Here is a 15,392-nt window from a genome sequence, read left to right as displayed (position 1 = left end):
TTGTTTCTTATGATAAATATTCATTTAATCATGCTTCCCTTTGTCACAACGTTTCTACCTAAGCTGAACCTTTTTCCTTCAAAGAAGTTACTCTAAGTGACACTGCAAAGAGGCAATGGCTACTGAAATATATGCTCTCACTAAAAACCATACATGGAAATTAGTTTATGTTCCTTTTAACAAGAGATGGTTCGTGTTGCTTTGGTAAGTAGACGAAAATCTCTATACTGTACTTCGTGCTGCTTTGGTAAGTAGACGAAGTAGATGGACTGTGTTGCTTTGGTAAGTAGACAGTAGTTCTGTGCTACTTTGGTAAGTAGGCATAAATCTTTATATTGTGTTGCTTTGGTAAGTAAACAGTATCACAATGTTGTGCCACTTTGGTAAGTCGGCAATGGAAATTAGTACTACGCTGCTTTGTTAAGTAGGTAGGGCAATGTATGATATGACACTTTGATAAACGGGGTAATGATTTGTGGAATGATAATATTGTAATGTTATGTTTCAATGGGTGTGCTTATTGTGTATGAATTATGTTGAGAATGATGATATGATATTGAGAACCTATGGATGTTGTATATGTTTGTGTAAGTTAGCTCACCCTGTTGTGTGTTTGTGTATGTGTATGTGAATGCGATGATCGTATAATGTGTGATATTATACGGGAGCAGATGAGGTGATAGAAGAAGATGGAGCACAGTAGATGCGAGGATGGGGAACCCGAAAAAGGGATTTTATATGTTTTAAATAAATTGAGTGTGTTGGAATTGTAATGTTATTATTTCCCCAGTGGAACCTGAGGTTGAAACTCTGTTGTTTAAGTTTTAAATGTTGAATTTGAATAAAGGTATCAGATGCTTTTTATGTTTTGAAAAAGAATTACAACACTTCCGTGTGCTTTTGGAAAAACATTGTTTTGTGAAACAAGGTTCACCCTTCCTTAATTGGGGCGTGACACTCTTCGCTTGTGAAGCTAACTTCTATAAGACTTGTTGTGCTAGCTTATGCTAAACACTGCATTACTCACTGGCTAGATGTGGATAATGCATTTATTCACCGTGATTTGAATGAAGAAATTTACATGAAGCCCCCTCCTGGATTATCTCCTTCTCATCCAAAGTTTGTTTGCAAGATTCACAAGTCCATATATGGTCTCCAACAGGCCAACAAAAACTGGAATCACAAACTCATTACAACACTTCTTATTCTCGGGTGCTCCCAAAGTCTTGTAGACCATTCTTTTTTGTCAAAATCTTCTTTTCATCTATTATGTTGTTGTTGGTTTATATTGATGATGTCCTTCTTACTGGCAATGATATCTTTGAAAGTCAATTGGTTAAAGATCATCTTCACAACCAATTCCATATAAAGATTTGGGTCCTCAAAAATAATTTATGGGCCTTGAATTCGTTTGTGTTGGGTTAAGCTTAAATTTTAGGGATTTATTAGTACTTGGCCTAGGACCCTATTCACACCTATTTAAATGGTGTTAAGGTTCAATGAAAATAACCACAGTGAATTAAATTATAGATTATTTGTGTGTGTGTCACGATTTCTTTAGTAAAGTGGTATCAAAGCTTTATACTTTGACTGTTGAGTGAGAAAAAAGAGAGTGTGAAAGAGTGAGCGCTTGAAAAAGAAAGTGAGAGAGATGAGAAAAGTTGTTAACGGTATGATTGTGCCACAACTATAGAAGAAGAACGATTATGATAATTTGTGTTTATAAATGAAGGTTTTGTTCGGATCACAAGACGTATGAGATATAATGAAGAGTGGGTACCAAGAACCCGCAGAAGACAAAAACCAGACAGTGGCATAGATTAAAGCCTTAAAGCATTAAAGAAGACATGAGTGAAAGATAGATTGACTTTGTACATTTTGTACAATGCGATCGACGAGTCCGACTTTGAGAAGATACCAAAAATGACATCTTCAAAGGAAGCATGGGAGATTCTTGAGGTTTCATACAGAGGAGAAAACTGTTTTAGGCAATTGACTTCAAACATGGGAGTTTGAAAATTTGAAGATGGAAGAGAGAGAACGTGTGAATGAAAGTAGAAAATCAAATCATCAGGAATGGAAAGTCAATGCCAACCAGCTGGGTCGTGGAGAAGATCTTTATATCAGTAACAAATGATTTTGAAAACATAATTTGTGCCATTGAGAAGTCCAAAGACCTGGCAACACTCTTAGTTGAAGAGCTTGCCAAGTCGCTTGAGGCGAATGAACAAAGGAGAAGGAAGAAATTTCAGCCACTTTGATCAAGCACTTCAAGCACAACATAAAGTGAAGGAAGATACTCGTAACACTTAGGGTCAAGGTTCTAAAGGACGTCAAAAAGGTGATATTGAGGATGATAACAAATAATAGACTGGTTAGCAGAATTTACATGACCAAGCACAAGGGAAAGGCCGAGGAGTTCGACCAGAAGTGAAGTGTGTTTTAAGTTTGGTAAGCATGGCCACTACGCAAATGAGTGTAGATCCAGAAAATGATATAATTGTGGTAAGCTTGACCACATTGCAAAGTATTGTCAGCCTAAGAGAAAGGGGGAGACAAATCTCCTTACTGAAGATGTAGAGGAAGAGATAAGAATTTTGTTGATGGCAAAGTGCTCAAATGACAACCAATTAGATAGCTTGTATGTTTTAGTGTGTAGACCAAGTAGGCCGACTAAACTTAAGAGCAACCTGGTTAGCTTGGTGGTGCCTCTCCATATCTTGGAGAAATATGAAGGGAGCCCGAGTGAGTGAAGCCTGACCAAATTGCTAATATTCGTGGACAACCAACAAAGCTTGGTAGAGAGTGTGGAAGTGGAGAGCTCAGTCTTGGTAATAGATGAGGTTAGTTCAGTCCTTGCAATGGATTAGTTAAGCTTAGTAAATCATGAGGACCCTAAGATCAACTAGGTAAAGTTGGTGGAGAACGTGAGTAATTCGGTAGGGTACAAGTAAAGCACGATTGTGATGATGCAGAGCTCGAAAAAGATGTTGGAGGTCATGATAATGAGGGTGGAGGTCATGGAGAAGAAACTTAAATAAAAAGATGAGGAGATACAATGTCTAAGAAAGCTAAATTTGATGCTTAAAGAAAAAATGAAGACTTTTAGCATAGAGAACCACCATCATAGTGAAGTAGCCACTGATAAATCGAATTTCAAAAACAATAATGTTGAAGTTACAATTTGACCATTGTAGCAACAAGGTTTTTGGGAAGACGACCAGAGCAAAAAAGAAGTAAACAAATGTTAAAGACAATTCGGTCAAGGTAAAACAGATGATTGTCACTATGAAAATAAAATCGACAAAGGTAATTGAGAAGTCAGTCAAAGCAAAGGAGAAGTAAACCATGAAGAAAATGAAGAATCCAAATCTGGTTGAAAGAAGCAAGCCTAATGCGGGATGATACACATGGGAAAATGGAGTGTAGGGATGATGGATGGAAAATTTAAGTTTATGAGAGAGTTTTGTTGGATTAAACTTAAATTTTTAGGGGTGTATTAATAATTTTGTTTGAGTCTTATTTTATTATTTTAAGTCTAACAAAATTAGTTTGATTTTTATAGAGATAAGATATAAATTGAAAGTTTTGATTATTTAGGTGCAATATTATTTTATTGTTATAGATAAAGATAGATTATGTAGTTTTTTGTTTTGAGTCAGTTGATATTTTATTTTTATTTTTTATATTTTGTACTTAGTCTAAGGTCCTATTTACACCTATTTAAAGGATGTTGAGGTTCAATGAAAATAATTACAATGAATCACAATACAAATTATTTATGTGTGTGTCACGTTTTTTAATAATTCGGTCCTTAGTTGGTCTTGTTATAAACCAAAGGAAATTTTGCTTCAACCTCATAACAAAAGCAGGTCTTCTTGGCTTCAAATCGACATCCACGTAATTCGATCCTTCAGTTAAAATGCATGCTGATGAAGGATTGTTATTACCTGATCTCTCCTCTTATTACTACATCATTGGGAGATTGCTTTATTTGGCATATACATGACCTGATATTTCTTTTGCTTACAACAACTTAGCCAATTTGTATTTTCCCCTCATGAACCACATATGCAACAAACTTTAAGAATTCTATGTTGTTTAAAAAATGCCTCTATCTTAGGTCTCTTATATTAGTCCAAAACTAATCTTATAATTCAAGTCTATTCATATTCTAATTGGCTACATGTGTCATTACTCGATGCCCAGACCTTGACTTTTCCATCTTCCTTGGCCGATCTTTGATTTCTTGGAAATCCAAGAAACAAACTTCTGTCTCAAGGTCTTCATCAAAAGTTGAACATCGTGCTTTGGCCTTCCTTACTTGTGGTTTTAATGCATTTTTCAAAATTTTCATCTCTCAATTGCCACACCTTAGACAACCTTTTGTGATAACAACTCTGCTATTTAAATAACTAAGAATCCCACTTTCCATGGAATAATTAAACATATTGAGATTGATTGACATCTTATCCAACATAAACTTTTGGATAGTCTCATACATCATTTTCATATTCCTTCAGCACGAAAAATAGTTGATGTCATCATCAAATCTCTCCATCCTTCTCTTTTCCATGATGTTATTTCCAAGCTTCGTATTCATAATCCTTACCCCAACTTGAAGAAGGTGACAAAGATAATATATCTCTTATTTTATTTTAATCATAGATTCTATTACATTCGTTTTCTATTTTATATATATATATATATATATATATATATATATATATATATATATGTATTTGAGTATCATAAATATCAATAGATATTTTTTTATCGATACACGATGGATAACGAAGTGATATATTTAAGAGGAACAAATAAGCATTATTAGTAGAGTTGTCAAAATGGATAACTCAGCTCAACCCACCACGGGTTGGTCACTTAGTGAGCCAACCCAATCCGACTAACTTATTAGCAAGCTGAAAAAAATTCGAACTCGGCCCGACCCACCACGGGTTGGCTCACTAGCTCACTTAATTATAATTTTTTTAAATAAAAAAATTATAATTTTTTAAATTCAAAATATAAATAAATTTCACTATAAAAAATATATATTGATATTTATGATACTCATAAATACTTATTTATATATCATACAATCCAAGCGTAATCCAAAAAGAAGCACAAAAGTTGAACAAATAAGTTTTTAATATTGATAATTTTTGTATCACTTGTCCATCTATAATATCATAGTCTTGAATAGATAAATCTATAATATTTTTCTCTCTTGAAACATTTTTTTATCTCATTTACAATATAATAAAAAGATGCTAACGAATAATATTGAAACACAAAATAATAAATAATTAAATTAAATTAGGTGCATTGGTGAGCCAACCCGGATGAGCCAGGTTCTAAGTGAGCCAGATTGTAAACTAATATGCATAAAAAAGTTACATTTTTTTCAAACCTAACATGATTCAAACCCGTGGTGGACCGAGTTGGTGTGCGTGTTACAACTCATTTTGACAGCATTAATTATTAATACACGACCCGTTGTCATTCTTAATAAATTTTATTATTATAATTATTTACTAGTTTTTATTATATAGGTTGGCTTTTTGAAATAATGTAATGTCTTAAAAAAAGTTTGAATAATTTAGATACTTAATTTATTTGTTTGTTAAATTATCAAGTTAAAACTTTAATTTTAAATTTTTATCTTTATAATAAAGTTTGATAAAATAGGTGAACACTATAATTATATTATTATATTATTATAAAAAAATAATCTGTTTTGATTGTATTACAATTAATATATAAAATAAATTGGTCTTAAGTGAGTCAATCATCTAATATTAATGAAAGAAAGGTTACAACATTTTTGATTCATAAAAAGTGAATTAAGATGATTTATTTTAGCTCAACCTATGATCAGTTAAGTGTATGAGTCAAATTAACTCACTTTGTTTCACACATACAATTTATTTTAATCCTATTTTTGTGTTGGTTATATCAACACATTACAATATTGATTAAATGATTCTATCACTTAAAATTAAGAAAATTATTTTTAAGTGTAATTTAATTTTACAGTATTAAATTAGAAAAATATAATTTATATTTTATAATTTATTCATTAATGTAATTTTTTTATAAAAAATAAAAAATAACTTATTTTACAATTTTAAAATAAGAATAAGTGTGAGAATACAGAATGAAAAACGACGAAATATGAATATCTCATAATTAATTTAAAAATTTATGTATTACTCGTATTAATCCTAATATTTGATTAAACTAAATATTATTTTCTATATTAAGAGAGATAAAATCTATACATATTCCTAATTGTATTATAAAAAAATTACTCTTATGAATTTTATAATCTAATTTAAGATAATTTTTTGTTTTTTTGGTCATTTTTAATTAAAATTGAAAGTTTAAAATGAATTGTGTTATAACAGAAATTTTTTTATACTTAAATTGTATCTATTTATGTATAATATAACAGTGTTATTTTTTTTATTAATTTTGATTAAATTAGATGGAATACGAAAATGTATATCCTAACAAACTAACACAAATTGCATTGGAAGGAAAAGGAGTAGAATAGATAACTTCAAAATAAGTATCTGTTTGATTGTTTTGATCTAAATACAGAATAATTTTTATTTCTATATTTAACAAATATTAAAGTTTTACTGAATCTGTATATTTTAACATGTGCGTGTATACTCTCTTTTATTGTTTTAAAAATTAATTAAATATTTTAAAAAAATATTTTGTTATTAAATATTCATGTATATTTTCTTTTCTTGAATATCAATATCAAGTTACATAAATATCAAATGAGAATATAAAAGGTTTTAAATACTTGAAATTGAAAGATAGGTTTTTTATGCAAAAAAAAAAATAAATAATAAATAAAAACATTAAAAATAAGTAAAAACAATGAAATATATATTTTAAGGTAAGAAAAACATTTGACGAAACCTTGAAAAACAAAATGAGAAAAAAGTAGTTTCAGGATCTTAATAAATTGTATAGATAATAAACAAATTGAATAATTTAGAAAAAAAAAGTTGCTTAACAATATTTTAATCTGAATATTCAAATTTATTATTCCCTTTAATCCTTATATTTATTTTTAAGTTTATGATTTGCTTTAATCCTTATATTTATTTTTATTGAAGAATTGACCTCTAATATTTCTTAATGTTTTTAAGGTTCATAAATGTGAGTCGTAGCAGTACGTGGATGGAGAAATGAAATTTAATTTGAAAAGTGGATTGTTTATTTTTCTAATAATGGAAATTAATGATCATCTAATCCAGAAGATGCAATAATGCATAAACAAAGTCCAACTTTCTCTGAATGATTAATAACTGTCATGGTGTTTTAGGAAGCAAATCATTAACAACTTCGAATTCAAGGATTCCATTCTTCCAAATCCTTAAGCCTTTTATCAAACAAATAAAATTATGATGTGTATCCACCTAAAGCAGTAAGACCACCTAATCCCTTCACTATATATTAAAATGTTTTTATTTTTTTAAATTATCATATTTGCATTTTGCTCTCTTTATTTTTAATTTTACAATTTATTAAAATTGGTTTTCGCTCAAATTTAGTTTACTTAAAATCCTTAAATCCATATCTGTACTGAAAATTACTAATTAAAATTTTTAAACTGTGATTCCCTCCCAAAATTCTCCAATAAAAATAATAAATATAATTCATAAAAAATTCTCCTAAGATATCTTATAAAATATTCCAATTTTTTTCCACTTTGATTAAATTTATCACTTCAACGGTTTTCATTTATTTATATTCTAATTTCAACATAAACCGAAAAACTTGGATATAAAATGATAATACGAGGGTTCATTAGTTGTTTTATTTTAGATTGAAAGCTTAATTAACTCAAGAAGATTAAATAAGCCATAAATAATACACAATCCACATTAAAGTAAAAAAAAAGTACAATTAAACCTATTTATATAGTATTTATTATAGGTAGGACAATTTTTCAAAATATGTATGCATTTGGTAAAAAGATTTTTTTTTAATTATCTTTTGCATCAATTATTTTTTTTTGTCAAAATATCTCTTACTAATGAAATAAAAACTTGAGACAATAAGTCTCAATAATTTTAGGAAAATTTTATTACTACTAACTAAATCAACTAACATTTTGAATGTGTGTGAATTAGTTGAAAGTCTTGATTTGAAAAGTGAAAGTATATGTGGATAGTTATTAAGTATAATGGACAAGTACAAGTATTTATTATTATTATTATTATTATTGTAAATAAAAGATAATAATGTGACATCTTGTGCAGGTGGCGTTAACGTTATTTGATGTTTGGATTAGAAGTTATTAATGAATTAATTAATAAAGCAGAGTGGCATGAGTGGTAATTAATGCAAACATGGAGGTAAGAAAGAGAGGTAGAGTAGATTCATAAAGTGAAGAGAGAGAAAAGAATGGCCGTTTGAAGTTTGAACTTTAAACATTGAGAGCATCAAAACAAAACCAAATTGAATGCAACCCAACAAAACCCATTAACTCCAATTCATTGTTTCATTCATCCTCAAAATTTTGAAAAACTCCCACATCTCCAAGGCAAGAGAGAGAGAGAATGACCGGAGTGGTCATGGTTACCAAGGGCGGTAGATGCGGCGGAGGTGGGAAGCGGTCGAGGGCGGCGCGAACCGCTGAGGAAGAAGAAGAGCAGCAGAACCAGCTCTCTCTCGTGGCGTTTCTCTTGGCGGCCATCAGAAAATCGATGGTTTCCTGCAGGGTGGACCCACCGGACGATGTAATCTCCACCGTCCATAACATGGAGATCGGATGGCCTACCAACGTTCAGCATATCACTCATGTCACCTTCGACCGCTTCAATGGTTTCCTCGGTCTTCCTTACGAGTTCGAAGTTGAGATCCCTGCTAGGGTCCCCAGTGCTAGGTAACCACTACCACTTCTTTTCTTTCTAAATGGATACTTTTTATTTTTTATTGTTAGATTTCAAATGGGTTTTGTTTGAAATGCTATCAAGTTTTTTTTTTTTTTTGGCTTTTTTGTGTGTGCTTGGAAGAGCTTTTGGTGTGTATATGTGGAAGACTGAAAGGGTTAGACTTTCATTAAGGGTGGTGAAGAATGTGGCCCGAACTTCTTCTATGCGTCTATGCTAGTTCGTTTTCAAACTAGTGCATTGGGGTTGTTCATTATTCGTTTAACTTTGGTCCTGATCCTGTAGAGTCTTGTTCTTGTATAAATTGTTGCGAAGTGAGGAACTTCTCATTGTTTGGGATTTGGGGAACATGTTGGTTAAATGCTTCGTTGGGCACGGGATGAATAGAGATTGGGCACATGTTAGGACATGGAATTCCTTGTACAAGTTCCTGGTTAGCCACGGAATGAACTGCTCAATCTTGTTTAGAGTTTCTTATTTTTCTATTTTGTTGCTATTTCATTTTTCAGAAGTTATAGTCCAGCCTTGATTTCTTACCCTAATTCTTCGCTGAACCCAATTTAGCAGGGTTTTTTGTGTTTTCCTATGTTTATAGCATCATTTTAATTTGCGATTTCTTGTCACCAATGCTTGCAGTGTAAGTGTGTTTGGCGTCTCAGCAGAATCTATGCAGTGTTCTTATGATTCTAAAGGAAACAGTGTCCCCACTATTCTCCTGCTAATGCAGGACCGGCTATACTCACAGAGAGGCTTAAAGGTACTGCCTGTATTATGTGTTTTATCTTTTGTAACAGCAAGCTCTTGCATCCAGTGAGTTTCAGATTAACTTTCTTTTTGTTTTTTCTTTCCAGGCTGAGGGTATATTTCGCATAAACCCAGAAAATAGTCAAGAGGAGCATGTGAGGGACCAGTTGAATAGGGGCATTGTGCCTGATGACATTGATGTGCACTGCTTGGCGGGACTAATTAAAGCCTGGTTCCGAGAGCTACCTTCAGGAGTGCTAGATGGACTTTCCCCTGAGCAAGTTCTTCAATGCAACACAGAAGAAGAATCTGTTGATCTTGTGAAGCAGCTAAAGCCAACTGAGTCTGCCTTACTCAGCTGGGCCATTGATCTCATGGCCGATGTTGTAGAAGAGGAGGAATTTAACAAAATGAATGCAAGAAATATTGCTATGGTTTTTGCTCCAAACATGACTCAGGTATGCTGACATACTCATTGTCTGTCTGTATCTATTTTGTTGTTTTTCTTTTTTTTTAAATGTTGTTTGAAAGAAGAGGAAATATGTTATGCAGAGTAGTTTATTGAACTATTATTTCTGGGCTAAAGTGTAACACAAAATTCAAATAGGAACAATATTCTAGTTCTAAAATCGAACTATATTTACCATGTTCCTTAAGCATGTGGTGAAAGGTTGTCTGTTTGTCTGAAAGAATATTTGTCGAAAGGGATCAACCCCTTAAAAGATCTCTTGAATAGTACCCCGTGACACCAAAAAAACATATAAATAACATAATAGTGTTTAAACATTACATAAATTCTTAAATCAAATCATTCATTTTCAAACTGCAGATATTTAGGAATACTTTCAGCAGTTTTTAATCCTAGGTTATACAGACATGTTCGTAAAAAAAATTATCTATCATTTTTGTCTTCATTCACATGAGAAAACTTTAGGTTTCATTATCAAAACAAGCTGCCATTTTTTTTTTGCTAACAGTAGGTTATTTTACCTCTTGCACATTAGAACTAAACGGCCTGTTTTTAATTCATCTTTGTTTTCTGGACAGATGTCTGATCCTCTAACTGCCCTGATGCACGCTGTTCAAGTGATGAATTTACTCAAGACACTTATCATGAAGACACTTCGAGAACGTGAAGAAACAACACCAGGTGGGTATTCTCCCATGTCTTTTCATTCATCGGGTCGCCAATCAGAGGATGAATACGACAGTCAGCGAGAAATGGACACTAGCGGTGAATTGAGAGGCGCCAAATCAGATTATGATGCTCACTATGGCCACAGCAGTGAAGGGGAAGCTGAATCTTTAAGCGAGATAGAGGAGTGCTTCTTGAAGCAGTTGGATGAGAACACAAAGGGATTCTCACAAGAACCTGCTGGTCATTTGGAGAAGTATGTTAGCACCATAAGTTACTCTGCCTATAGCATGGAGCCTTCTATATCTGTTACTGATAAAAAAGCTGGGAATTCCTGTTTGAGGACAACACTGACCTCAAGTGTTGATACAAGTAGTTCATCAATAGGATGTACAAGTACCAAAGATGTGGAGATGGTCGATAAGTTTGCTGATTCTATTTCACCTGTAACACTCCTTGCTTCTAGCTAAGAACTGGTTTTCTTTTTTACGAGATTTTTAGTACCATGTTTTCCTGATTTTGTCTTTACAAGCAGCAGGTTTGCTTGTGTAAATTAATAGATGGAGTAGGAACCCTTTTCTTGTTGTGTATTATGGACAGGTTATGTTCAGTTTAGGGCTGAATTTTACCTGATTCTGTATGTTCTTGTAATAGACAATTCTAACCATGCAAAATGGATGGAACAACAGGCTAAGGTGTAGCCAGGGCTTCAAATTTCAGCTAAGTGAATTCCTGCATGTGGTATGATCAAAATTTCATGGATTCCCTATTCTATGTTGAATACCTATCACAGTAGAAAGATTGGAATTCTTACTAGTGCTATGATATTGACAAGTTTGGTTGGCTATCAAAGTGGCCATCATTACAAAATCAATTCCAGAAGAAGGCCAACTCTTACTTTGTAACGCGCAAAAGTAAATCTACCTTCACCATATATACTCCTGAAAATGCTTTAATGTTTCATTATCTTTAATATTTGGTTAATTGTCCTTAACCTGTTTTTTTCGTGAATTTTGCCTGTAATATCTACCTTTAACACGTTTGGTTATAAGTTGTAGTTTTCATACATTCTTGTTTCATTAATAGTACTCTAAATCATAAGGATTTTAAAATCTATGATTCTCAAATAAATTATAATAGTAAGAGAGACTTCCCTTAATTCATGAAAATAAGTCCTTCATGCTTCTTCTTCATTTTTTTTTTCAATTTGTCTCTTTACCTTTTTTTTTCTTGTTCTCAGTTTTTAGAATAAAGAAAACACGATATATTGACCTACCAAAATCTTACCCACTTACGTGTCAGCTGATGCTAAATTTAGAATTGAGTTTTCAATTTTTTTTCTGCTGCCGTGGCATTTGGTGAAATGCTGGAATTGGGAATGGGTTTATGGCGCGTGATTCATTTTGCAATGACGCTTCTTTAACAATCAATTCGTAACAACATTTTAACAATGCCAGCTCTCAGCGACGGATGGATGTATTTCAAATAAGTTTTAAAAAATTTAAATGTGACGTGAAGGGCAGTTTTGGAAGAAAAAGAATGTTTTGCGGTTTCTCTAAAATGAATTTCTAGTCACTTTTTTTTGTCTTCTCTCTAGCTATCTCGTAATTCTCTCTCGTCATTTCTCATTTCTTTCTCTCACCCTTTCTCTTTTTTACTTACTAGTGATGACCTCTAGTGTGACTTTTATCGTCATGTCCACCATTTTGCATTCTGTTGTCTCTCGCAACTCTTCGTCTTCTTTCTTCTCTCTCACTATTTTTCTCCTCTCTCCCTTGCTAGTTTTCCTTCGTTTCTCACTACCTGTGACTTCGACGTTTCCCTAATCAATGTAATCTCGGTGGAAAATTTTTTTGATCACTTTCTGATAATGGTTATGTAATATAACCTTTTATTTCAAATATGTGAACAATAGATGTGTAAGAGGTATTGATGTTGATGACACTAACCTTGAAGCTTTCTTTAAAAGGTGTAACTCTACAATCACACTGATACTTAGACCTGCAGGAAATGTGCAAAATACCTTAATGAATAAAGACAACGATGAACCACAAAACACTCAAGAATTTGTTCAAGATATTGCTCAAGCAACATATGACCATGACTTCAAATCGAATCCCTTAAAATGAGCATAAATGCTCATACAACACCATGGTCGAAATTTCATTCACATTTGAAAAATATACAGTGCTTTTGATGACAACAACATCACACACTATTATATTGTCAAATGTAGGTCTTATGAAGGATGAGAACATTGACAATGTTAATCACCTCGACTCTATAAAGTCATTGCATGTTCTTCCTTTTGTGGCATGCATTGTCAAGGATTATAAGCCAAATGAATTGGGAGACATGTAAATTTCTATTAAGGTAACATTTGTTTCTCACGAACCAAGTTGGCTTCTCTATAATTGTGAAGTAATGTATTATTTTATGTGACCAGGATCCTATAAGCTACTAGAGCATAAGTTGGGGACCTAGGTTTAGGGTTTTGAACAACCCCTTTCCACACCAACTATAAGGGATTTCACCTCAACAATTTTATAAGGGATTTCATACTCTAAAGACGTTCAAAGACGACGAAACTTACTCAGTCAAGTAAAAAAAATTGAAAAAATCACTAAAAAACATAGTCCAAACAACCTTGGGAGTTCTCATGCTTGGGAGTCACATTTAGGATTCTATACAACCCCCCAAAATCTCCTATGGTAATCGATTACAAAGACCCTGTAATCGATTACTAGAGCATAAGTTGGACAATAATTCACTAGTAATCGATTTCAATCTATTTGTAATCCATTACAAGAGCAAATGTTGGGAAGCCTAGTTGTGTATCTAGGGAGCCACGTTGAAGGCTTTCAACCACTCATTGAAACTCTTATGGTAATCGATTACATTCCAATTGTAATCAATTACTAGTAAAGGTATTCAGGAGTCTAGTTCTTAAATTTAGGGAGTCAGGTTGTCGGTTTTGAATATTCATTTATATAACTTAAAATCACATTGGACACTAAGTTTTTTCATGAACAATAAGTGACACGAATGATCACAATCATCACTTCCAATCCTTTCTCAAACTTTCTGCACTTTCAATCCTCGCTCATGCTTTGTGTATAAAATCTAGAGAGGTATACAAAGCGTGCCACATACTCCTGCACAGTTCTGCTCCCTTGCTCTAGAGTCAGAAACTCTACTTCCTTTTCATATTTAACACTTACCGGAAAATAACACTCTAAGAATTTCTCCCTAAACGTCATCCGGTTGATCTCCTCTCCCTGGGTAATCGTCAACAATTTTGTGCTCCTCCACCAATCTAACATGAATGTAGCGAAAATCACCTTCCACTCCTCAGTACAATCAATCACTCCAAAGATCTTTTCATTATTGCAGATCCAATCATTTGCCTCATCAGGAGTAGCCTTTCCATTAAACTTAGATGGATTATGACATAGGTAATCATTCATACTAGCATGGTACCAACGGACACGTCCTGGATGTTATCCCTATAGTGTGTGTACCATTTGCTTGAGAGCACGAGCTATATCCTCAACGATATTAGTAGGGGATCATGGTCTACGAGACATCTTCTTACCCATACAACAATAACATTTATTTAATCACTTCAATTCAACAGTTATACACATACACATGCAATTCACACAAATATACATATATGCATATAATTCTCACCATCATTCAGTTACACCTGAAATTCACAAAGTCACACAACAAAAGCTAGACGAGCTCACTCCCTAAAAGCCCCAAAAGTTTTTTTTGAAACCTGGCTCTGATACCAAATGTAACGCCCCAAATTTCAGGATGTCACGGGTTATTACAAAAATCGGTAATTTTCAAAAATTTCTTATAACGTAGAAACGTATTTTTAAAAACCTCAGCATTTAAACTTGCATCACATAATAATTCCAAAATACTTGTCCAATTGCACTATTTAAATAAAACCAAAATAACAAAGGAAATAAAATAACTCCAGTTACATTGTCTTAAAAACTCAATTGCAATAGCTTTAAATAAAAACCCTCAAGTCTGTCCCCCATCATCTCACAAATCTATTATGCTTTATCTTCATCTGTAGCATCATCTGCTCCTGTATAACATCACACATTATACAATCATCGCATTCACATGCACAAACACAAACATGTATGGGGTAAGCTACCGATAATATAATCATAATAATATAAACACATTGAGTATATCAACCATAACAACCACCCCATACTAAATAATAATAATAATAATAGGATCCCTAAACCTCTAACACAACAATCAATCACGATAAATTACTAAATTCTCGAACCTCGATCCTTGATCCTCGATCATCACATATCTAGACCGTAGTCTATCCGTTCACCAACACCTATGATGTCTACACCACATAATCTCATTACTATCAATATAGCATTCCTTCGAGCATAATCGTCATTACGATAATCCACACATTTACCTCCATCATGACATACCCCATCATGATCACCAACATCATGACTATCCCAATCATGAACAACCATGAGCATCTCCAAACCATAAACACCAATGGAAAAAGTCAGTCTCACTCTTGTATCTACTTC

General features: G+C 32.8%; 1 protein-coding gene across 1 annotated transcript; it reads left to right on the top strand.

Moving 5' to 3' along the window:
* Positions 1 to 8,442: 8,442 nt before the first annotated feature.
* Positions 8,443 to 11,537, top strand: LOC124827016 (rho GTPase-activating protein 2-like). Its single transcript, XM_047299986.2, has 4 exons — positions 8,443 to 8,914; positions 9,558 to 9,678; positions 9,773 to 10,123; positions 10,713 to 11,537. Exons 1-4 carry the CDS (start codon positions 8,589 to 8,591, stop codon positions 11,268 to 11,270), a joined length of 1,356 nt encoding a protein of 451 aa, XP_047155942.1. The 5' UTR covers positions 8,443 to 8,588; the 3' UTR covers positions 11,271 to 11,537.
* Positions 11,538 to 15,392: the final 3,855 nt, after the last annotated feature.

This window comes from Vigna umbellata, chromosome 8, assembly GCF_029865625.1.
Source record: "Vigna umbellata cultivar VRB3 chromosome 8, Vumbellata_1.0, whole genome shotgun sequence".
In the NCBI taxonomy this organism is placed as follows: Eukaryota; Viridiplantae; Streptophyta; class Magnoliopsida; order Fabales; family Fabaceae; genus Vigna; species Vigna umbellata.
Note: the sequence above shows the minus strand (reverse complement) of the source record. Positions and strands in the feature narration are given on the sequence as shown.

Excerpts from the sequence above, each read along its gene's own strand:
- LOC124827016 (XM_047299986.2), top strand. The coding sequence starts at position 8,589 with ATGACCGGAGTGGTCATGGTTACCAAGGGCGGTAGATGCGGCGGAGGT. Across the intron at positions 8,915-9,557 it reads GCTAGGGTCCCCAGTGCTAG|TGTAAGTGTGTTTGGCGTCT; the intron begins GTAACCACTACC and ends CAATGCTTGCAG. Across the intron at positions 9,679-9,772 it reads ACTCACAGAGAGGCTTAAAG|GCTGAGGGTATATTTCGCAT; the intron begins GTACTGCCTGTA and ends TTTTCTTTCCAG.